This window comes from Squalius cephalus (assembly GCF_949319135.1).
Source record: "Squalius cephalus genome assembly, chromosome: 7".
Taxonomy (NCBI): Eukaryota; Metazoa; Chordata; class Actinopteri; order Cypriniformes; family Leuciscidae; genus Squalius; species Squalius cephalus.
The window spans coordinates 15,084,027-15,109,806 of NC_137128.1; the positions used below are offsets into that span (position 1 = coordinate 15,084,027).

A 25,780-nucleotide genomic window follows, 5' to 3' on the forward strand; every position below is an offset into this window, starting at 1 on the left:
CCCTAGCTTTTCTTATCTTTCCTTTGTTATCTTTCTAATCAATCATTCTTTTCTTGTATTCTGATGACATGGAAAATATCATTGATACAAATTTTGTATTGTATACAAAGTTGTGTATGTCATTAATGTCATCTCTGAATGGTTTACGAACATAGGTTTTTTTTTTTTTTTATAATTCACTCACTTTCTAGTGGATATGAGGACTATGCAAATTATACACCATCAAAGTCACAACTTTTTGCACAATTATTAACAACAACTTTAAAGTTGAACAGATAAATTCATTAATTGTAATCTATAAACATAATATTCTGGAATGTGTCATTCTGAGTTTTTACCTTTGAAGGTGGTAATAATTTTAATTTACACAGTCGACCATAATGGGCGAATACACACTATGAAACTATTCACGATATTGTTTACAGGAGAAGGTGACAAGAAAGTATTTTAATAGCCTATTATTTTCAAGAAATCAACAATGAAAAAATATAAGATAGGGAAATAGTCGTTTAGTCACAAAATGCAAAACAATGTAGGTTCATGGTCAAATGTTCAAGACTAGGGCTGTCAGTGTCGACTATTTATTTAGGATATATATTTTTTGGTCATAAAGATAGATCTGAAGTGAACAATAGCCTTTACTTAAATACATAATTACAAATGAGGCAATATAATTGGTTCAAATAAAGTAGGGTATTAAAAGTAATTAATTATTTTATTTTATTTAACAACACTATTAAAATACATGAAGAAATATATAAACAATGAACATATGTATGTACAAATGCCAACAGAGGGCGCAAGAGGATAACTGACGATAATTGTTACACATCAAGAGCAGTACTACGGTGACGCATAGCTGCTGCCACATACATATTATTTTTTCCCCTCAATTATTGTAATAACGAGATCTTATGTCGTTTTAACGTCATCTTTTCTCGTAATAACGTGATCTTATGTCGTTAAAACGACATATTTTTCTCGTTTTCTCGTTTTTTGCCTTTATAATCCACATAAAATTGACAGCCTATCGCGCCTTTTTCACACTTCTACGTTCAAAAAGCTTATGCAAATAGTAACAGCCCCCAATCAGGCAAAATGAATCAATGAGGCCCTTTTTTTAAATATATTTTATATAGGCCTATAAGTTTTTTTTATATAATATATTATATATAGCCTAAGATTTATTTTTGTTAATAGACTATATCTTCATTACCTAGAGATAATTAAACAAAAAGTAGTCAAAACACATCTAACAGATAGCCTAAGTTGTTTATTTTTTACAACATTGTGTTCTTATTTTGTTTAATTAACGAAATGTCAATCTTCATCTTTATAACAGAAGATACAATACAAAAATCTTCAAGATACAGCCATATACAGTCTTCACCTGTATAACGGATTGTCACCATAAACAATCCTTTGTGTGGTGGAATAAGCAATGTTACCGGTATAATTTAAACTTTATTTTATTATTTTATTTGTTCATTAACTAATTATGCTAACTCAACTAATTTAATGTAAAGAGCTGGATAAAATTACTAATTAAATAATGTCAAATATTAAATGTAGGCTATTGATTAGAGTTGCCATAGACTAAAGGATTTTTCTAGACTAGTAGTAATTTATTTAAGCAATTAGGACTAATCACACGTTTATATTCAATCCTGGGTGTATATATGGCTATTCCGCGCTCAAGCGCATAAAACTTGCCGCAAAGCACCGGCAAAAGTAGGCTAATGAATGCGCCTTTCATACGGACAGGATCACATAATCAGATGGTAGCCTACCGTATTTGCTTTCGATTGGATTTTTTTTCGTTGGTGGACATTTTTATTTTATTTATAAACTTTATATAGATAGTTATATTTCTCATGTCTGTGAGGCTAACTGTTTTTCGGTTCATTTTTGAGACGCGCTCCAATTCACAGAGATCATGAAAGCGCGTTCGTTTTCTTTTCTTTTACAAAAGCACAACGTTTTCTTGTTGTTGAGAGTTTACACAAATAAAGTTGCGACTGATGTTTTATTCTTTTCTGTATGACCAGAAATGGAGTATTTAAGTTGTTTCCACTGTTGATAGGAAAATGCGAGTGATGGCACCGGCGCGTCCATGTGTGCCATGCAGTGCGCGCTCCACACTCCGCACAAACACTCGGATATGCGCTTAATAATAGCGAACATTTATCTAGGTTAACGTTAGAGCGAGCGGCCATGCCAGACTGATAAGTCCTTCATGTTTAACAAATCAAATTCTGTTGCATTTTATTGCGCCAGTTTGAAAAGGGCGGCTGAAACACTCTACAGATAAACGCCCAACGCTGTTTTTTTTCTTTAAACAAATTCGTTTAGTCTTTAAAATAAATATTGTTTGTGGGCTAATTAATGCCACAATAATTTGTTTATTTTATTGGCTACTTTTATTTTTCATTTTTGTTTTGCATTGAATACCATTTAAAGGATTTGCTGTGCACCGCAATGCCATCCTCCCATAGAAAGCCACGTTAAGAGCCACCTTTATTTTCTTTATAATAAAGGGTTTCTATCGGAAAACGCTTAACGTATAATTAAATGCATTGCGTTCATATTCTGGGCTCATCTGCTTTTCTGTATGATAGTATGGTTTATTAATAAGGTGTGTACAGCATTTGATCTTTATCACTGAAGTATATTAAGCCACATTAAGCTTTTTCTTTATTATAAGGGTTCTCTTACGAGAGGTTCTCTCGTACTTGCGTAATATCTTACGCTAGGGGAAAACCTCTTTTCCTCGAGATATTGAAGCCAAAAATTATCCTAAATTTTGCAATAATGTAAAACGCATTGCAGCAGCATGCAGACATGGGCGAGACAGCTTGCGCGCCCATTGGCTGCTCTGCGGCAACTGCATCAGCCTATCGAGAGAGGCCCCTCATGACGTCAGAACCAATGAGGGTGCTTCGCGCCCCCACTACGTCATGTCCCGCCGAAAGCGGGTGGGGCTGGGCTATAAATACGGCCCCGAGAGGCTGGTTTGGTCAGTTTTTCATCTCTTCAGCGAAGCCCACGCATCGCTGGATCCTAGAGAGGAAGCCGCGCCGTCTGATTCAAGCACTCAGCGGGATTAGTGCTACATCTGAAGCTGCTGGTCGACAACTCGCCGCCTTCAGTCGCCGTTCCTGCTAACGCTTTCCGGCGTTTATATATCCTTTTTCTCTGCTACTGTGTTTTGTGTATGTGTGTGTGCTCGCCGGCGCGACACACACTCTCATTTCACTAAAAGAGTCGGGTGTCTTTTTCAAGACGCCCAATCCCCCCCCCAACCCGCAAAGCTCGCCGGTGCGCCCGCTTGCTTTGCCTGCTTAGGGGATGATACCCGCTCTCCCTCTGTTCGAGCCGCGCAAACCGCACCGTTCACAGGGGATGTCAGGAGCGGACGGTCACGGGGCTAGCTTTCTCTCTCCCTCTGTTTGAGCCACGCAAACTGCGCCGTTCACAAGGGATGTTGGAAGTGGACGGTCGGGGTTAGTTTTTCTTTACGTTACAAGAAAGCTACCCTGCCCCTGCGCCCCATTCACGCGTCACTCACCGGCGAAAGGAGAAAAGAGTGTTTTAGTCCCGCTGAGGCCGAACTGACATCAATTTCTCACACATTTCTCAGTTCCCTGATCAGGCGACTAGAAATATCAATATTGCAGCAAACGAGCCTGTTATATACACGCACGCCTGCAAGCAAACGCCGAAGAAAACATGTTGACGCATCTGAAAGCCTTTGTGTTCCCCCCCTGTGGCTCAGTGGTGGAATCTTAGGTTTTTCGCACGAGAGACCGGTGTTCGAATCCCGGTCTAACGGCAGATAAATTATGCCGCCAATGCTTCGCTCTGTCAGTTCCCTGCAAGGCGACTGCAGATGTGCATTTTGCAGCCAACGAGCGCGTTCTACAGCCCGCTCGCCTGCACCCAAACACCGTTTCTATGGTTCCCGTGCGTCACTGGCAAAACGAGAAAAGACCCGCTGCGGCCGGGCCGACCTCCATTTTCTCACACATTTCTCATTCCCCTCTGAAGTTCAGGCGACTGGAAATGTCAATATTGCAGTGAGCGAGCCTGTTGTAATACACGCACGTCTGCAAACAAACGCCAGCATGTTGACGCTCTCTGATAATATTCGCGCTAACTGAATGCTTATGTGTCTTCCCCTGTGGCCCAGTGGCAGATTCTCAGGCTTTCGCGCGAGAGACCCGTGTTCGATCCCGGGTCTACCGGCAAATAAAATTATGCCGTCAATGCCGTCAGTTCCCTGAAAAGGCGACTGCAGATGTGTATTTTGCAGCCAACGAGCGCGTTGTACAACTCGCTCGCCTGCACCCAAACACCGTTTCTATGGTTTCCATGCGTCAGGCGACTGGAAATGTCAATATTGCAGTGAACGAGCCTGTACTAATACACGCACGACTGCAAACAAACGCCAGCATGTTGACGCTCTCTGTTTCTATGGCAACTTCTCGCTCGTTCAGTTCCAGTAAATGCGACTGTTCCAGTGTATTCTGCAGTAAACAAGTCGGCGACACAGCCCGCTTGCCTGCGCACAAACGCCGCTTTTACGGCTACCCAGATAAATCCCATGAGAGTGTATTTTCTGGTGTCCCGGCCGCGGCCGATGGCGTTATGAGTGTAGACAAAATGCCCACTGCCCACTGCTCATTCCTACACACAAACACAGCCCGTCACACAGGGCTCGCACACATGAAATCGACCCAGATCGATTGCGCATTAAACGTGGTAAATGTGCCCACTGCCCAGTGCCCACAAACACTACGTTCTGCATGTCTCAAGGTTTCTGTAAAAACGAAACCAACGTGCATTCGCTCTGCTCAGGCGGACAATGCTCTCAGTGTTGTAAATGTGCCCGCTATCCCGCGCCCACATTCACACATGGACATGACAGGTCCTACGGGACTCGCCCAGCCCTCCCCCTATCGGTTGACCACCGCAGAGGAGTCGAGCGCGGGCAATCTGCCCGCTGTTATCAGCGCGCCCCCTGCCTCAAATGCCATAAGCGCGACGCTTATGTTGCAGCACACCGAAGCCCCTCTGTCGCTGAGCGACCAGAGCGCGCTCCGCATTCAACCCCTCACCCATACTAGATCTAAGGCAACTGAACAGAGTGCTTGCGAAGTGACAGTTCAGAATGCTCACAACCAGAAAAATCCTTGCGCAGATTCGCTGAGGAGATTGGTTTGTGTCAATAGATCTGAAAGGCGCGTATTTTCAAATACAGATAGCGTCACGCCCCAGGCGATATTTGAGATTCGCCTTCGAGGGCCAGGCATATCAGTACACAGTCCTACCGTTCGGCTTGTCCCTAGCACCCCGTACATTTACGATGTGCATGGACGCAGCGCTCGCACCCCTCAGACTACAGGGCATGCGAGTATTGAACTACTTGGACGATTGGCTGATTCTAGCTCAATCTCACTCGAAGCTCATAGAGCACAGGACCATTTTACTCGACCACCTCGAGAATCTGGGTCTCAGAGTCAATTGGGTGAAGAGTTCTCTGTCCCCCAGACAGATAATTTTTTTTTTTCTGGGCACAGAACTGGACTCGCTGTCTATGATAGCGTGACTGTCACCACAGCGCGTACTGGACATGGCTAACGCGTTTTTGTCCCCAAATAACAGGACACCACGTCCTGGTCCGCTCGGACAACATGTCTGTGGTGTCCTACATAAATCACCAGGGCGGCCTCAGGTCCTGAAACCTGCACAGGCTGACAGAACGCCTCCTGGTGTGGGCTCAGTGCAACCTGCTCTCGCTGAGAGCAGCGCACGTGCCAGTACTCCTAAACGTAGGACCAGACAGACTGTCCAGGAACAATGTTCCGACAGGTGAGTGGTCTCTACACCCACAGACAGTCCAGCTGCTGTGGAAGAAATTCGGCAGAGCGGAAGTAGACCTGTTTGCGTCTCAAGAAAACGCTCACTGTCTGGAATTTTTCTCCAAGAGCAGGGACGCGCCGGCTCATGTATGGCCCCGCCGCCTGCTCTATGCCTTTCCTCCCGTCTCTCTCCTGCCTCAGGTGATAGAACGGATCAGGGAAGAAGGATGCTCAGTGCTACTCGTAGCGCCGTTCTGGAAAAACCAACCCTGGTTCCCAGTTCTGATGCAGCTAGTGAGCACTGCCCCATGGCCACTGCCAGTGAGGAGGGACCTCCTCTCTCAGGCCAAGGGCTCAATTTGGCATCCTCGCCCAGAGCTGTGGTCCCTTCATGTTTGGGCCATCAACGGGTACCCGCTGACCTCCCAGAGGGAGTGTTAAACACGATCACGCAGGCTAGAGCCCCGTCTACGCGACGGCTCTACTCCTCGAAATGGTCAGTGTTCTCCAGCTGGTGCACAGCTCGTGGCGTGTCACACCCAGACTGTGGGGTGACGGAGGTACTCTCCTTCCTACAGGAGCTGTTGGATAAGGGCAGGACCCCTTCCACGCTCAAAGTTTATGTGGCGGCCATAGCAGTGTTCTTAAAAACAACGCTTGGTCAGTCAATAGGAAGGAACGATTTAGTCATCAACTTCCTTAGAGGAGCTAAGAAACTGAATCCTCCCAGACCTCCCTCAGTCCCTGTATGGGACCTTTCTACGGTGCTGGAAGCCATGAAAGGTGACCCATTCGAGCCTTTACAGACGATTGATCTTAAACACCTGTCTTTCAAGACAGTGTTTCTTCTGGCTCTTGCTTCAGTGAAGCGCATAGGGGACTAACATGCGCTCTCAGTAAGAGCGACATGCATGGAGTTTGGGCCTAATGACTCAAGAGTTATACTCAAACCTAGGCACGGTTATGTTCCAAAATCCCTCAACACACCGTTTTAGGGCGCAGGTCATTTCCCTGTCAGCCCTACCGGTCTCTGACGAGGAAGGAGATGCGAGCTTCCTTTGCCCAGTCAGGGCATTAAGAGCTTATGTGTCTCGCTCATCTGTCTTCAGACAGACGGAGCAGCTCTTTGTTTCGTTCAGCGGACGTTCCGAGGGACTAGCCGCGTCGAAACAGAGCTTATCCAGATAGATAGATGACGCCATTGCGCTGGCCTACACTTCCAATGGCATGCAGTGCCCGTTGGGTGTCAGAGCGCACTCCACGAGAAGCATGGCTTCATCGTGGGCCTGGTCAAATGGGATTGCCTTGCAAGATATATGTATGGCGGCAGGCTGGGCCTCCCCGTCTACATTTATAAGGTTTTATAACCTAGAGGTCCCCGCTTTGCAAGCTAAGTTGCTCGCGGTCTAATTTTTCAGTAATTTCTGCCCGATGCTATCGGCTCAGGATGCTGAAACTGCTGGAGCGTCGATCACCGATCGTCTATATACTTCTGTGGGCAGTGTGTAAGTCCCCCAATGTTTATCAGTCCAGGCCGAGTTCGCCCTGGCTGTGTGGAACACTTGATATAATCTGCTCTTATTAGAGCTCTATATTACAGGAATGATGCTATTCTAGCCCCTCTTCCCGGATTCTCTGTGAGTCCCTTGTGATTAGGCACTATATGAGCCCCGGGCACATGCCCTTGGGACTTTAGTGTTATATCTCAAGCACGCACGGCGTTTTACACTGTGTTCCCCTAGCGTAAGATATTACGCAAGTACGAGAGAACCTCTCGTAAGAGAACGTACTCGGTTACTAACGTAACCTCGGTTCTCTCTAGAGAGGGAACGAGTACTTGCGTATCTTGCCGTGCATGCGTCATGTTCTGATTCGCTTCGGCGATGAAAAACTGACCAAACCAGCCTCTCGGGGCCGTATTTATAGCCCAGCCCCACCCGCTTTCGGCGGGACATGACGTAGTGGGCGCGAAGCACCCTCATTGGTTCTGACGTCATGAGGGGCCTCTCTCGATAGGCTGATGCAGTTGCCGCAGAGCAGCCAATGGGCGCGCAAGCTGTCTCGCCCATGTCTGCATGCTGCTGCAATGCGTTTTACATTATTGCAAAATTTAGGATAATTTTTGGCTTCAATATCTCGAGGAAAAGAGGTTTTCCCCTAGCGTAAGATATTACGCAAGTACTCGTTCCCTCTCTAGAGAGAACCGAGGTTACGTTAGTAACCGAGTACGTTTTCTATGAGAGGAAAATGCTTAGCCTAATATGCAATTAAACCTATTTTTTTACAGTCTATGAATTAAACACAATGTTCGTATTCTGGGCCCATCTGTTATTAATAAGGTGTGTACAGAATTTTATCTTTTAACATGAATGTCCGTTGGGGGCTGCTATTTCTTCAGCTTTTTGAACGTATGATAAAGACATGATTGGCTATCAATTTTATGTGGATAAAGGCATATTTTGTACATGACTACACACGTTCTTATAAGGCCAAGAAAATATGTCGTTTTAATGAAATAAGATCTCGTTATTACGAGAAAAATATGTCGTTAAAACGACATAAGATCTCGTTATTACGACAATTGAGTGGAAAAAATTATGTGGCAGCAATGCGTCACCGTAGTTTTTCATAAACTTCGATTTAAGAATAAAGAATTTTCCAAGCAAAATGATTAAGTTGACTATATATTGTACAGAGAAATTTGAGTCAGAAAAGTAAAAGAAGATATCAAAATTAGATAAATGTAGGCTATGTTTGAGCCAAGTTGTCCATTAATGAAACATTGTAGGCTATATCATTCCACAGAGAAGAGCTATGTGAGCAATTATAGAATAAATAGTCTAACGTTTCCGTTTCCATAAAGCAAAAGCTGTATTTTTCGTCTACGGTAGGCTATAAATTTAGAGATAATCTTGTTACAGGGGTAATAATGGTAAATAATTTTAAATTATATTTCTTTTACTTTGTTTGTAATTAAAAATGTATGTGGGTTACTCCATGCTCTATTCCAATTAATATTTTCATACAAGGGGGACCATTGTATCTGGAGGCAGGGATATATTTTGCAAATAAATTTTTTTATTACTTTGTTGTTAACTTTTCTGTCTAGAAAAGATAGACCATTTATTGAAACACTGCTGTAGAAAGACCAACAAGTTAGAGCCTGTTTATGGAATATTCGCTTCTTTTTTTATTAAATCCATACAATTGGGTGATGACAAATTTAAAATTAAGAGGCTTTAATATTAAACAAAAATTCACTTTAAAGAAAAGCTTCCTACAAAACAAAAATCATGTCTCCCGATATAGCCTATTGCAAATCCAATCTTACTCATGCTATTCACTTTTCGTTATCAACATGGGAAAAATAACATTATATTGGGACGACGTGTGTATCAGACGTCTTATTAGGCGACGTACTGAGGGACGACGTGTGTATCAGGCGTCTTATTAGGCGACGTGCCTGGTTCATATGAGGTGTGATTTGTGCATTTACTTTGCAAACTAAGCAATCATCGTGTCAATCGTCGCGTACCTTGCCGTGACCAATGACGTATGATATCGTGCGTGAGAATGAACGTCTGGATAACGTACGTGTGGATAAACGTGTGGATGAACGCCTGGATAACGTACGTGTGGATAAACGTCTGGATTAATTCTTAGGCTATATTCTATTATCTTTACTATTGTACCTTTTTAATTTTGGATATGATCATAACACACACGTTTTCATGTTTTTGTGGGTTGGGCAACAGTGTAGACACTATTAGTAATCAGTATAATAATAATTAGGCTATAATTATATTTACCCAAGATTTAATATAGTAGGACTGCAACAAGTGTTAGCTATATTACTTAAGGCGGCCAGTTAGAAAAAGGTAAATCAATGAATTAAATCTTGCAGTTGGTATTTGACAGATTTTACTGCCTACAGCAATTTTATAAAACTAAACATTTAGTAAACATGTCTAAATGAAATGCCTAGGTTAAAAAAGGTGTTAAAAATGACCCAGAAACTAACCCAGTGATGTGTTAATATCACTGAACTATTGCTATGTTGTTGTGTTAGTATAGTTTTGACCAATAAATTTAACACAAATATAAATCGTTGGATATTTGGCTAAAATTTTGCATTAACCAGTATGTTATTGTTGTTGTTGTTGTTGTTGTTATTATTATTATTATAGTCGTGTAAATACTTTTCAAGTTCAGTGCACTGACAATATTTACATTCAGTAAGAAGTAGCAAACCATTTTTTTTTATATATTTAAAAAAAAACTTTTTTTTAAATACCTTATAAGGACATGTGTAGTCATGTACAAAATATGCCTTTATGCACATAAAATGTATAGCCAATAATTTTTTATCACTTCAACGTTCAAAAATCTGAAGCAATAGCAGCCCCCAATGGACATTCATGTTAAAATATCAAATTCTGCACACACCTTATTAATAAACCATACTATCCTACAGAAAAGCAGATGAGCCCGAATATGAACGCAACGCATTTAATTACACGTTAAGCGTTTTCCTCCCATAGAAACCCTTCATTATAAAGAAAATAAAGGTGTCTCTTAACGTGTCTTTCGAAGCCGGTGCACAGCAAATCCTTTAAATGGTATTCAATGTAAAGGAAAAATGAAAAACATAAGTAGGCAATAAAATAAACAAATTATTGTGGCATTTATTAGCCCTCAAACAATATTTATTTTAAAGCCTAAACGAATTTGTTTAAAGAAAAACACCAGCGTTGGGCGTTTATGTATAGGCTAAGTGTTTCAGCCACCCTTTTCAAACTGGCGCAAGAAAATGCAACATAATTTGATTTGTTAAAAATGAAGAGGATTATCCGTCTGGCATGGCCGCTCGCTCTAACGTTAACCTAGATAAATGTTCGCTATTATTAAGCGCATATCCGAGTGTTTGTGCGGAGTGTGGAGCGCGCGCTGCATGACAGAGGCGCCGGTGCCATCACTCGCATTTTCCTATCAACAGTGGAAACAACTTAAAATACTCCATCATTTCTGGTCATACAGAAAAGAATAATACATCAGTCGCCACTACTTTTATTTGTGTAAACTCACAACAAGAAGAAAACGTTGTGCTTTTGTAAAATAAAAGACGAACAGGGCGCGCTTTCATGATCTCCGTGAATTGGAGCGCGTCTCAAAAATAAACTGAAAAACAGTGTAAAGACAAGCCTCACAGACATGAGAAATATAGCTATCTATATAAAGCTTATAAAAAATGTCCACCAACGAAAAAAATACGGTACCATCTGATTATGTAATCCTGTCCGTATGAAAGGCGCATCTAGGCTATACATTACAGCGGAGATGTATGGAGATATGTTTGCTGGCAGCCTACATTGATTTAGAAAAGACTAGTTTATTAATAAACAGTTAAAATGCTTCGTTATTTTTTTCAGACACATTTATTATCATTAGCCTATTTTGCCGGTGCTTTGCGGCAAGTTTTATGCATGCGCTTGAGCGCGGAATATAGGCTATAGCCTATGCAGCCAGGATTGAATATAAACGTGCGATTAGTCCTAATTGCTTAAATGAATGACTAGTCTAGACAAGTCTATGGCAACTCTAATCAATAGCCTACTATTTGACATTATTTAATTAGTAATTAGTATCCAGCTCTTTACATTAAATTAGTTAGCATAATTAGTTAATGAACTAATAAAATAATAAAATAAAGTTTAAATTAAGAAACTAACAATATATTTCTATAGCATTGCTTATTCCACCACACAAAGGACTGTTTAGAAGGTGACAATCCGGCATGTGAAGACTGTAGGCTGTATCTTGAAGATTTTTGTATTGTATTTTCTGTTATAAAGACGAATATTGACATTTCGTTAATTAAACAAAATAAGAACATAATGTTGTAAAAAATAAACAACTTAGGCTATGTTCTGTTAGATGACTACTTTTTGTTTAATTATCTCTAGGTAATAAAGGTATAGCCTATTAACAAAAATAAATCTTATATATAATATATTATATAAAAAAACTTATAGGCCTATATAAAATATATTTTTTAAAAAGGGCCTCATTGATTAATTTGTTTAATTTGATTAATTATTCGCCTCTGATTGGGGGCTGCTACTATTTGCTTAAGCTTTTTGAATGTAGAAGTGTGATAAAGGCGTGATAGGCTTTCAATCTTATGTGGATAAAGGCATATTTTGTACATGACTACATATATGTCCTTATAAGGTCAAGAAAATATGTCGTTTTAATGACATAACATCTTGTTATTACGAGAAAAACATGTTCTTTTTGTATAAAGTCCCTATTAATGAGCTGATCTGAATCAGATGATTCTGATTGAGGAGACATGCAGCATATAGCCTACAGAACAGACAGAGAAACCCATAAAACATTACGTTTAACAGGTAAATTAAAATCAGTCAATGACCAGTTAAAAAATAAATTAATAGGCTACCTTTATTTTTTTAACCTTACTTCTGTTTTTTATTTACAATATTACCTTTAAACATAAATATATAAACACATGAGATATATTACTAATAGTGTGTAGGCCTACACTTTTGTACAACCCATAAAAACATGAAAACAGTGTGTAATGAATGATCATATCCCAAATTAAAAAGGTACAATATTAAAGAAAATAGAATTTAGCCAGTTTTATCCAGACGTTTATCCAGACGTTTATCCACACATACGTTATCCAGACGTTTACCCAGACGTTTATCCACACGTACGTTATCCAGGCGTTTATCCACACGTACGTTATCCAGGCGTTTATCCACACGTACGTTATCCACACGCAAAGTAAAAAAAAATCCTTACACTGCTACGTCGCCGCCACGTCACCGCGCACTTTGAGCGCAGCTCCAACACGTGGCCGTGACGTCTAACGTCTCATATCTTACGTCTGACGCCTGATTACTATGGGATTTTGGCCAGACGACTGGCGAGCGTATACACGTTAGTTCACCTCTCAGTTTGCTTCGCGATCGCCAAAAAGTGCACAAATCACACCTCATAGGTTCAGACATTATGATTTTTTATACATTTCTCACGTACGCCGTCGCCACGTCGCCGTAAGGTATACGTTACTACTGTGACGCCGCCGTGACGTCGCCGCCGGTCTGTCGTCTGACGTCTCTATCAATCCCATTCAAAAATAGACTCGGACTGACGGCGACGGAAGGGTAGACTGCTCCTTCGCCTTCTTCAGGGTAGACTTAGAAAAGGCATGATCCACTCGCCATACCCTTATTCCCTAGGCCGTGCCCTTCGAACTGAACATGTTCGCTCCCTTCGGATTAGACTCTAACTTAAGATGGCGGAAAACCCTGTGAAGTCCACTTCGCAGTCCACAACGCACCTCTAGAGCGACGTTGTTGATTGTTTGAACATGTGACTGCACGTTTCTCCTTGTTTTCTATTGTTATGCGCAGCATATTTCCCGTACGCACAAACACAGCCACAGACAATGAATTGTTTGTTCGGTTATCGAAGAAGAGCATGATGTATTTTGTATAAATTTTTTTTTAATTTTTTTTTATTATCTGCTTTGAGGATTGGAAATGCACAATTCATGCATACAAATCTGTATATATTAATAAATGAAGATGATTAAAATAGACCAATGCAAAAGTAACTTTTGTGAGGCTTGGTCCAAGGATCATGTACGTCCAGTTTCGTGAAGTTCGGACCAAATTTGTGACCTGTGAAACTTTAGTTTAGCTTTCTGTTCAATCCAATATTGCAGACAAACGACATGGACTCGTGATGTCATCTTCGCGAGCAACTTACACCGGTACTGACCGGACGTTTTAAAGTTGGAACGGTGTCTCTGTCTCAAAGGGCCTAGGCGCAGGAGCTGACCAAATAGCTGGGGGGGGGGGGGGGTTGCCAAATTATGTAAAATTTTGGATTTGTAAAAAAAAAAAATTATCTTGTACATCCTCACATTGGAGTCTTGAGTTAATGTACAAAGTTTGGTTTCGATACGTGATAGAGTTCCTGAAATATGAACTACTTCCTGTTTTGGCGACTACGCCGCAGATTTCGTTTGGCTGTGACGGGCAAACGCTTCCGAAAATCAAAAATCCTTCTAGTAACTTTTGTGAGGCTTGGTCCAAGGATCATGTACGTCTAGTTTCGTGAAGTTCGGACTAAATTTGTGACCTGTGAAAATTTAGTTTCGCTTTCTGTTCAATCCAGTGTGGCGGACAAACGACATGGACTCGTGATGTCATCTTCGCGAGCAACTTAAACCGGTACTGACCGTACGTTTTAAAGTTGGAACGGTGTCTCTGTCTCAAAGGGCCTAGGCGCAGGAGCTGGCCAAAATTTTTCTCCCGGGAATAATAATAATAATAATAATAACTAGAAAAATGCATTTCCGGAGGAACTGCAAAGTGTGCTTGCTCGGGTGCAGTGCACTAACGTTAGCAGGTAGTGGATAGATGCGAGATGCGAGAAAAAATGCGAGAATGCAAGAAAAAAGATGTCAAACTGTCTTTTATTTTCGAATTTAATTCCTCAATCAGCGCTGAACCGGCATTTTCTGTCTTCCGCTGAGCCCTGGCCGTAGACAGATCATATGTTTTACCCTGTCAATGCAGTGGTCTGAGTTGCGCTGATCTTATTCACACTATCGAGTGTAGGTGCAGCATTCTAACATTGAGTCATAATGAGCTGTTTGTGAAGAAATTATCCACTTCCAAATTATGTCATTTTAATCACGAAATTGAAACAATAAAAAACAATTAGCTCTTTATGGTGTGCGAGTGATAGACAGTCCCTCCAGTTTTTCGCGATTCCGCGATCGCTGAATACAACGCAAAATCAACAAATTGTCGCATTTTTTTGCGATCCTGCATAATTCCTAATTTAACCGCAAAATAATCACAAAAATGAAAAAGACCTCACAAAACATTAAATTATAATCACCCAATTGAAATATCTCTAGTTTAATTAAAGTTTCAATGCATTTTACGTGGATACAGATGTTGCGCACGCGTGATGTCTGTGAGCGGTCTGTCAGAAACATGGCGAAAGAAAATTAGTCTCACCTGCCCTCTCACATAAGCGCCAAGGAGCGGGCTAAGCAATATCCTGATATATTACACGAGAGCATGCACGAGAGTGGGGGTAAATTGTTTTGTGTTGACCGAGTGACTGCCTGACTGCAGTGTGTGTGTGTGTGTGTGTGCGTGCGTGTGTGTGTGTGTGTGTGACTGACTGCGTGTCACCGCCTGTCAGCGTAAATTCTCTTTATAGCGCTTGAACAAATACACATAGCAACAATTACTTCAAAATATTCATCTTGGCGAGTATTTACGTAAAACTATCAGTAATAACTGATTGGGACGTTTGTCATTACTGTAGTAGGTCTTAAAGTGACAGTAACCTAATTTACCTGCTGTTGTCAGTGTTGTTAATGTTAATCAAGCAACAACAATAGGCTACAGCACAATTTAAAAAAAAACGTAAATTATCCTCTGTTTGTAACTGTATCCTTGTATTTATTTGTCCTGTTTTGTTTCTTTTTGTTATTTGTTCCTTTGTTCTTATTTCATTACTGAGTGTTTACTTGATTATTTAAATAATTTCTTGGATGTTCCTGGTTGTGCCCATAGGTTGTTTTAAAAGTTAATTTGATGAGAATTTGATTAGACCAAAATAAACAAGCTTTATGCATTTTGTTTGTGATCTGTGTCATGTATGACTATTGTGCATCTGACATAATACTTTTATGGTAAATGTGATGTCCTAATTATAAAATATAAAAATCGCAAATTTTTTCACAAATTTCTGGAAATTACCACCACAAAATCAGTCATTTTGATCGCAAAAATCACACACAAAAATCGTGAAATCCTGGAGGGACTGGATAGAGCTCGGCAGCAACGAACCATCAGCTTGCAGCGTAACAACATTGAATGCTCGGCCGAACAGCTGATCATAGCTGTACAGGGCGCCTTATTATTTTCCATCTCCATAAATATATCTAGTAGTAAAGCTAATGCAAGGGCTAGAAATCTATTAATCTTTTGCTGATACTTCCTTAGCTGTGTCTGAAACCGCTCACTCGTTCACTCGTTCACTAATCCCTACATAGTGAATGGCAGTTGAGTGCACTACATCAGCAAAGAATTCGGACGCTGACATAATTATCACGCGCCAGAGAGCTCAGACAATTTGTCATAAACATTACCTACCCATCTTTAATATTTCCTTTTTTTGGCTGTATGAATTGTATGTAACAATTGTATGTATGTATTTTTCACGTTTATTGCGTTATTTGATTTAAAAAAAAGATAAAAACACTTGCTTGTCATATTTACTTTTTACATTTATATGTGAAAATAAAAGAGAACAAAACACTACACAACACATTTGTTTATTCAAATATATAACGGTATAACCAGGCGTCTGGTCTTATAAATGATTGTTTTCTAACTCGCGTGCACCGTTGCCATGGTGACATTTTTGTTTATTTTTCATTCGCGCTCGGAGTCGCGCAGATTATGATATAACATAAATATATATAGGACTACATTCATATTTTATTTTTTATTATTATATTATATATTTACAATTATATTGCACTATTTTACAACTACCTAAAATAAAATCACTTTACTTCACAAACTAACTAAGCTTGCTGCATTAACTGAGGTAAATTATAATCATCAAAAATAGTATATGTAATATTCACAACAATAACCGTTAAAAATACTGTCATTTGTATAACAATGGCGAAATGTATGAATACTTACACACACGCAAACTCCTCCACCATTAGACTGGTGATGACGTGGTGCGCGAAATGACAGTTGTGTGGTCATTGCTCTCCACTTCCTGTGAAGTGATGTATCGATGTTCCCTTATTCCCTATGTTGTGCGCAGTGCCCTTCGAACTGAACATGTTCGCTCCCTTCGGACTGGAATCTCACTTAAGATGGCGGAATACCCTGTGAAGTCCACTTCGCAGTCAACAACGCACCTCTAGAGCGACGTTGTTGATTGTTTGAGCATGTGACTGCGCGTTTCTCCTTGTTTTCTATTGTTATGCGCAGCATATTTCCCGTGCGCACAAACACAGCCACAGACAATGAATTGTTTGTTCGGTTAGCGAAGAAAAGCATTATGTATTTTGTACATAATTTGTACATAAGTTTTTTTTTATTATTATTTATTAACTGTTTTGAGAACTGGAAATGCACAATTCATGCATACAAATCTGTATAAATGAAGATGATTAAATTAGACCGATGCAAAAAAACGAAATTCAGGCCTTGCATTTATTAAGACAAACCTAGTAAAAACGAATGCAGTCTACCTATTTTTTACAGTCTATGGTCTATACACTGGCAGCTCTGTGAAATGTAATACAACAGTGCCACCTACTGTCTAAATGCATTAACATTAAAAGTGTGAGGTCTTTTGCATAGACATAGGTAAATGGGTTTGTCAATTAGCCTGAAATAAAAAATACAATAAAAAAATTCAGATCTTGTGCTTCCTCACATTGGAGTCCCGAGTTCATGTATAAAGTTTGGTTTCGATACGTGACAGAGTTCCTGAGATATGGACGACTTCCTGTTTGGCGACTACGCCGCTGATTTCGTTTGGCTGTGACGGGCAAACGCTTCCAAAAATCAAAAATCCTTCTAGTAACTTTTGTGACGCTTGGTCCAAGGATCATGTACGTCCAGTTTCGTGAAGTTCGGACCAAATTTGTGACCTGTGAAACTTTAGTTTAGCTTTCTGTTCAATCCAATATTGCGGACAAACGACATGGACTCGTGATGTCATCTTCGCGAGCAACTTACACCGGTACTGACCGGACGTTTTAAAGTTGGAATGGTGTCTCTGTCTCAAAGGGCCTAGGCGCAGGAGCTGGCCAAATAGCTGGGGGGGGGGGGGGGGTTGCCAAATAATGTAAAATTTTGTAATTTTTTTTTTTTTTTTTAATCTTGTACATCCTCACATTGGAGTCTCGAGTTAATGTACAAAGTTTGGTTTCGATACATGACAGCGTTCCTGAAATATGAACTACTTCCTGTTTGGGCGACTACGCCGCTGATTTCGTTTGGCTGTGACGGGCAAACGCTTCCGAAAATCAAAAATCCTTCTAGTAACTTTTGTGAGGCTTGGTCCAAGGATCATGTACGTCTAGTTTCGTGAAGTTCGGACCAAATTTGTGACCTGTGAAACTTTATTTTCGTTTTCTGTTCAATCCACTATGGCGGACAAACGACATGGACTCGTGATGTCATCTTCGCGAGCAACTTACACCGGTACTGACCGGACGTTTTAAAGTTGGAACGGTGTCTCTGTCTCAAAGGGCCTAGGCGCAGGAGCTGACCAAATAGCTGGGGGGGGGGGGGGGGGGTTGCCAAATGATGTAAAATTTTGGATTTTTAAAAAAAAAAAAATTTATCTTGTATATCCTCACATTGGAGTCTCGAGTTAATGTACAAAGTTTGGTTTCGATACGTGACAGCGTTCCTGAAATATGAACTACTTCCTGTTTTGGCGACTACGCCGCCGATTTCGTTTGGCTGTGACGGGCAAACGCTTCCGAAAATCAAAAATCCTTCTAGTAACTTTTGTGAGGCTTGGTCCAAGGATCATGCACGTCCAGTTTCGTGAAGTTCGGACTAAATTTGTGACCTGTGAAAATTTAGTTTCGCTTTCTGTTCAATCCAGTGTGGCGGACGAACGACATGGACTCGTGATGTCATCTTCGCGAGCAACTTACACCGGTACTGACCGTACGTTTTAAAGTTGGAACGGTGTCTCTGTCTCAAAGGGCCTAGGCGCAGGAGCTGGCCAAAATTTTTCTCCCGGGAATAATAATAATAACTAGAAAAATGCATTTCCGGAGGAACTGCAAAGTGTGCTTGCTCGGGTGCAGTGCACTAACGTTAGCAGGTAGTGGATAGATAAGAGATGCGAGAAAAAATGCGAGAATGCGAGAAAAAAGATGTAAAACTGTCTTTTATTTTTGAATTTAATTCCTCAATCAGCGCTGGACCGGTATTTTCTGTCTTCCGCTGAGCCCTGGCCGTAGACAGATCATATGTTTTACCCTGTCAATGCAGTGGTCTGCGTTGCGCTGATCTTATTCACACTATCGAGTGTAGGTGCAGCATTCTAACATTGAGTCATAATGAGCTGTTTGTGAAGAAATTATCCGCTTCCAAATTATGACATTTTAATCACGATATTAAAACATTAAAAAACAATTTGCTCTTTATGGTGTGCGAGTGATAGAGCGCGGCAGCTACGAACCATCAGCTTGCAGCGTAACAACATTGAATGCTCGGCCGAACAGCTGATCATAGCTGTACAGGGCGCCTTATTATTTTCCATCTCCATAAATATATCTAGTAGTAAAGCTAATGCAAGGGCTAGAAATCTATTAATCTTTTGCTGATACTTCCTTAGCTGTGTCTGAAACCGCTCACTCGTTCACTCGTTCACTAATCCCTACATAGTGAATGGCAGTTGAGTGCACTACATCAGCAAAGAATTCGGACGCTGACATAATTATCAAGCGCCAAAGAGCTCGGACAATTTGTCATAAACATTACCTACCCATCTTTAATATTTCCTTTTTTTGGCTGTATGAATTGTATGCAACTAATGTATGTATGTATTTTTCACGTTTATTGCGTTATTTGGTTTAAAAAAAGATAATAAAAACACTTGCTTGTCATATTTATTTACTTTTTACATTTATATGTGAAAATAAAAGAGAACAAAACACTACACAACACATTTGTTTATTCAAATATAGATATAATGGTATATATAAATAAATAACCAGGCGTCTGGTCTTATAAATGATTGTTTTCTAACTCGCGTGCACCGTTGCCATGGTGACATTTGTTTATTTTTCATTCGCGCTCTATCGCCTTATTGTGTTGGATTGTGTTGGATTGTGGGAAATAGTGTCTCAGCAAGTGTACATCGTATGTACACTCGAATTCAGAGAGGATTGTGGGTAAAAGTAGTGAAGAATGTAGGGAATGATGTCGTTCACTCAAAATTCGGACACCACTACAAAATGGCCAACACCCTAAATAGTGCACTATATAGTGGATAGGGAGCGATTTCAGACACAGCTCTTGTCATCATGGAGAGCGCAGTTCACGATTGCATAGCAACGACAGACGCCACAGGAGAACAAGCGTTGTGGAAAGGAGACAGCGGCGCGCTCGCGCTTTCCACTTGTTTTTACACATCTAATGTGCGTTCCATTCGACAGGGTCCATATGCAGTGTTCACTGCTCCCCTACTCCCTGAGCACAGTATATCAGTTGAAGTGGACTTCATTGACAATAACCGCTCATTTGCAAACGTCATCAAAGAAAGTCAACGTGGTCGCGCATATTATGATATAACATAAATATATATAGGACTACATTCATATTTCAATTTTTATTATTATATTATATATTTACAATTATATTGCACTATTTTACAACTACCTAAAATAAAATCACTTTACTTCACAAACTAGCTAAGCTGCCTGCATTCACTGAGGTAAATTATAATCATCAAAAATAGTATATGTAATATTCACAACAATAACCGTTAAAAATACTGTCATTTGTATAACAATGGCGAAATGTATTACTTGCACACATACGTAAACTCCTATGACCGTTCTGACTGGTGATGACGTGGTGCGCGAAATGACAGTTGGGTATGTGATCATCGCTCTCCACTTCCTGTGAAGTGATGTATCGATGTTCCCTTATTCCCTATGCCGTGCGCAGTGCCCTTCGAACTGAACATGTTCGCTCCCTTCGGATTAGAATCTAATTTAAGATGGCGGAATACCCTGTGAAGTCCACTTCGCAGTCCACAACGCACCTCTAGAGCGACGTTGTTGATTGTTTGAGCATGTGACTGCGCGTTTCTCCTTGTTTTCTATTGTTATGCGCAGCATATTTCCCGTACGCACAAACACAGCCACAGACAATGAATTGTTTGTTCGGTTATCGAAGAAGAGCATGATGTATTTTGTAGGCTATAAAGTTTTTGTTTTTTTTTGTTTTTTTATTAACTGCTTTGAGGATTGGAAATGCACAATTCATGCATACAAATCTGTATATATTAATAAATGAAGAAGATTAAAATAGACCAATGCAAAAAACGAAATTCACGCCTGCATTTATTAAGACAAACCTGGTAAAAACGAATGCAGTATACACTGACTTGGCTGCTCTGTGAAATGTAATACAACAGTGCCACCTACTGTCTAAATGCATTAACATTAAAAGGTGAAACTCTTGCATAGACATAGGTAAATGGGTTTGTCTATTAGCCTGAAATAAATAAAAAAATTAAAAAAATTCAGATCTTGTGCTTCCTCACATTGGAGTCCCGAGTTCATGTATAAAGTTTGGTTTCGATACGTGACAGAGTTCCTGAGATATGGACGACTTCCTGTTTGGCGACTACGCCGCTGATTTCGTTTGGCTGTGACGGGCAAACGCTTCCGAAAATCAAAAATCCTTCTAGTAACTTTTGTGAGGCTTGGTCCAAGGATCATGTACGTCCAGTTTCGTGAAGTTCGGACCAAATTTGTGACCTGTGAAACTTTAGTTTAGCTTTCTGTTCAATCCAATATTGCGGACAAACGACATGGACTCGTGATGTCATCTTCACGAGCAACTTACACCGGTACTGACCGTACGTTTTAAAGTTGGAACGGTGTCTCTGTCTCAAAGGGCCTAGGCGCAGGAGCTGGCCAAAATTTTTCTCCCGGGAATAATAAGAAGAAGAAGAAGAAGAAGAAGAAAACTTAAGAAGAACAGTAAGTGTGCTGCTTTCAGCAAGCACACTTAATAAGAAAACTTAAGAAGAACAATAAGTGTGCGCTTTCAGCAAGCACACTTAATAAGAAGAAAACTTAAGAAGAACAATAAGTGTGCTGCTTTCAGCAAGCACACTTAATAAGAAAACTTAAGAAGAACAATAAGTGTGCTGCTTTTAGCAAGCACACTTAATAATAAGAAAACTTAAGAAGAACAATAAGTGTGCTGCTTTCAGCAAGCACACTTAATAAGAAGAAAACTTAAGAAGAACAATAAGTGTGCTGCTTTCAGCAAGCACACTTAATAAGAATAAGAAAACTTAAGAAGAACAATAAGTGTGCTGCTTTCAGCAAGCACACTTTATTATTACTTATTAGTACATATAATGTAAAAGTATAGTGCTACATTAAATTTGAATCGAATGCACATTTACTGCATTTTCAAACAGTATTATGTAGGGAAGAGAACTGGGCCTTGTACTGATCTTGTTGCTGGTAAAAGATCCACGTGTTGGGAATGCACAGAAATAACATCACAACCACAATATTCAGATTCAGAAACGTGTTATTAATGTCACGCCTACTTTTAGAATTGTAAACCGATGTGTAGCCTATATCATAGCATTCCTTATCAAACACGCAAGGTTAAACACGCCAGAATGTAATTTACATACAAATGGCAGAATGTAACACAATTACATAAAGCACAGAGAGAGCCGCCACAATTATTATTATTATTATTATTATTTAACCTAAAGAAACATTTCCCCCTATTTGTTTCTCTTTTCTAGCGCATCTCTTCATTGATAATGCGGCAGGTGAGGTGAGACTCTACAGCTGTCTCGAAAGCTGGTGAGCTGACTACCTAGTCAGCATGGGCACATGCTCATAATCATATGATGACCAGCAGAACTGTCTAGGTAGGCAGCTCACTAGCTTTTGAGACGCAGCCCGTTGCATCCATAAGGAGAGAGTGATACAGAGCTTTTGTGCATCATTTACGTGTATATGGATTGATATCAGCATCAGACTCACCGGAAACGTGGCGAATCTTTCAGGCATTCCTCAAAATCCACCGTCACTTTCATTTTGATGAAATAATGATAAGCTATTAATCGCACTGATGTCTGGAGGGGATCCCAAGAGCGCACGGACAATACAAAACACACAATGATTTACAATACTTGTACGTTTAACGCACGAAATGCAACTCATTTACAGTGCACACGGTGGCATTTATTGCTGATATGGTCATGGTATTTATTTGTGTATGTATCCTATGATAAAGCATCCGACATACAGTTGCGTTGCGCCCCATCCGACTAGCGGTCTTACTACAGTGAATGCTTCCCTCTCCCCAATACAATCTCATAGGCTACATGTTAATTAGGCAACGTGACGTTAGCCTATGGCAAGCCGTTTTAGCATTAAATGCCCCTGACTCTGTCAAATAAGAAAATTCGCTCAATTCTTAACAGAGCTCAGATTTCTTTACCTGCTTGTGTAAGTTTTTGGAATAACAAATTTGATGATATAGTATGGGGAAATTTCTGGCTTCTTCAGAAAAAAAAAAGAAGACACAGTTCACAGTTGCTACCCAGTTAATTATAAATGTGCAAATGTACAATTATTAATTTGTTTTGGGAATGTGTGTATTGCAAAAATGTTTGGGTTGTAGGGGCAGATACAAGCTCACACATCACTGATCTGCTGACATAATTCACTCATCACCGACACGCATATTGGACATTTCCCCTTTAAGAAGACGTTCATGAGAGTTTGGGGGTGGGTTAATGCGCGTCTTTCTGACGCATCAGTTCAATAAAAAACACAACTGTTGTTGTTCTGACACTGCAATCACTCTCTGAAACTAGACTCTTATCATTTTAAATGTGTTCTTAACTTGCTACTTTTTCTTGCCAAATGTTATATTCACAAGTGTATTTTTTTTAGTTTTAAGAAAGATTTTGATATCTAAATAATTTGAGGAACTCTAAAAAACTACTGCGTAAGACTCTGCAATGGTGTCAATCATTTAAGCTAGTTTAATATTCTTTATGTTTATGTAATGTAACCCTCTGTATTGTTTATCACTGTCTTGTTTTTGTATCTGTTATTATTGCATAATAAAATTAAAAAAATGAAATGCCCCTGACTCTACTAGTCATAATTTAGTTTGATTAGTCAAAATTCCAATTCCAGATATCTATTCTTCATTTTAAATCGTTGTAATTGGATTTAAGATACCTACAAAGTGATTACTGTCAAGTCAAGTCTCCTTTATTTATATAGTGCTTTTTATTAGGCCTATAACTAGAAAACATTTACACACATCTATATAGCAGCAGTAGTTCTAGTGTTTTACATTGTTCTAACATACATTAAACAATGAAAAGGAGTTAATACTAACCCAGCCATGCAAGTGAAGTACGCCATCAGTATATAGTTGTTTGACTTGCTTACAATATCCCACATCTTTATAGCTGGGTTTTGTCCAGCTGGCTAGGCAGCATGTCGGTCCATAATACACAAAAATCATTCAACAAATCTCAATATTCAATGTCCTGGACATGACAGCAAAGGGGACATTCTAAAATGCTTAACATGGCTTACTGTTCTAAGACAGTGGTATTAAAAGACCAAACTCAGTAAACACCATAATAAAGCATGCACAGCAAAGCAGATGAGCCCAGAATATGAACGCGACGCGCTTAATTACAGGTTAAGCATTTCCCCCATAGAAAACCGTTGAAAAGAAAACGCTTAACGTGGCTTAATCTATAATACAATGATATTAAAAAGCCATACTCAGTAAATACCATAAAGCATACTATCTACAAAAAAGCAGATGAGCCCAGAATATGACAAAAGAAAGCAAATTTGTGTTAAGGGCTTGTTAGAATAGTTCTCCCAATCTAAGTGTGAGTACACATTTGGTTTTTGCAAATCACTTAACCTGCCTGTGTTTTAATGTGTAGTGAATTTTGTCTCTTTTTTTATTTGTATAACTGTTGTTGGTCCATTAAGCCTCATTAAGCATTTTCTTGGTTTTCTATTGGAGGAAAATGCTTAACGTTTTCATATTCAATTCAATTCACATTTATTTGTATAGCGTGTTTCACAATACACATAATTTCAAAGCAGCTTTACAGAAAATGCATGTCTAGTTGTCTACATCACAATTTAGAGTGATCTGTTACCAGATGAGACTGTGTCAAGTTATGTATTTCAGAAATGTACATATACAAATCACAGTTAAATGTATTAATTTAAGGCAGAAACAATGAGCTCACTGAAGTAATGCATACTTGTTTGTTAACAAATGTTTATGACATATAGAAAATTGTAGCATTGGTGCTTGTTGATTCAGAGTCTGCATCATCTGAAGTCTTCGCAGGAGTCGGCACTGTCTCTTCACAGGTATTGGGCATCTAAAGTCTTGGTTCCAAACTGGAGCTGACATACTTTCTAGTTACCTCAAGATGGGCATCCAAAGATAAAACAGAGAAGCAAATGCTGTTCATAACATTAATCAAGGATAATAATGTGCATTTGATCTGGTAACTCTAAGGTTTTGAGAAGCATTATATGAACGCTTGTCTAAAGAGATGTGTCTTTAATCTAGTTTTAAACTGAGCCCCGGACATTATCAGGAAGGCTATTCCAGAGTTTAGGAGCCAAATGTGAAAACGCTCTCCCTCTTTTAGTGGATTTAGATATTCTAGGTACTATCAGAAGCCCAGAGTTGTGTGATGGATTGTAATGCGATAGAAGATCAGTTAAATACACAGGAGCTAAACCATTTAGGGCCTTATAGGTCAATACTTTGTAATTGATACAGAACTTAATAGGTAATCAGTTCCATTGGAAAATATTTTCTGATAGTTTTGACTAATTGTTATTATTAAAGATAATGTAATTACAGTATTAAAGATATAATTGATTTTGTACTAGGCATAATTCTAACCAACCCGCAGATATCTCAAATTACAATTTTACTAATAATAATTAAATTAGAGATATCTCTAATTGAATTACCACTAGTAACAATTATAATTCAAGATATCTCTAACTGGTGTTCGACAAG

General features: G+C 39.7%; 1 protein-coding gene across 1 annotated transcript in view; it reads right to left on the reverse strand.

The window, feature by feature from the left end:
- acap2a (ArfGAP with coiled-coil, ankyrin repeat and PH domains 2a) overlaps positions 1 to 23,034 on the reverse strand; it is a 220,598-nt gene extending 197,564 nt beyond the window's left edge. Inside the window, exon 1 of the mRNA XM_079875651.1 lies at positions 22,729 to 23,034. Coding sequence (XP_079731777.1) covers positions 22,729 to 22,781 — 53 coding nt within the window. The 5' untranslated portion in view covers positions 22,782 to 23,034. The remainder of the gene's footprint in view (positions 1 to 22,728) is intronic.
- Positions 23,035 to 25,780: the final 2,746 nt, after the last annotated feature.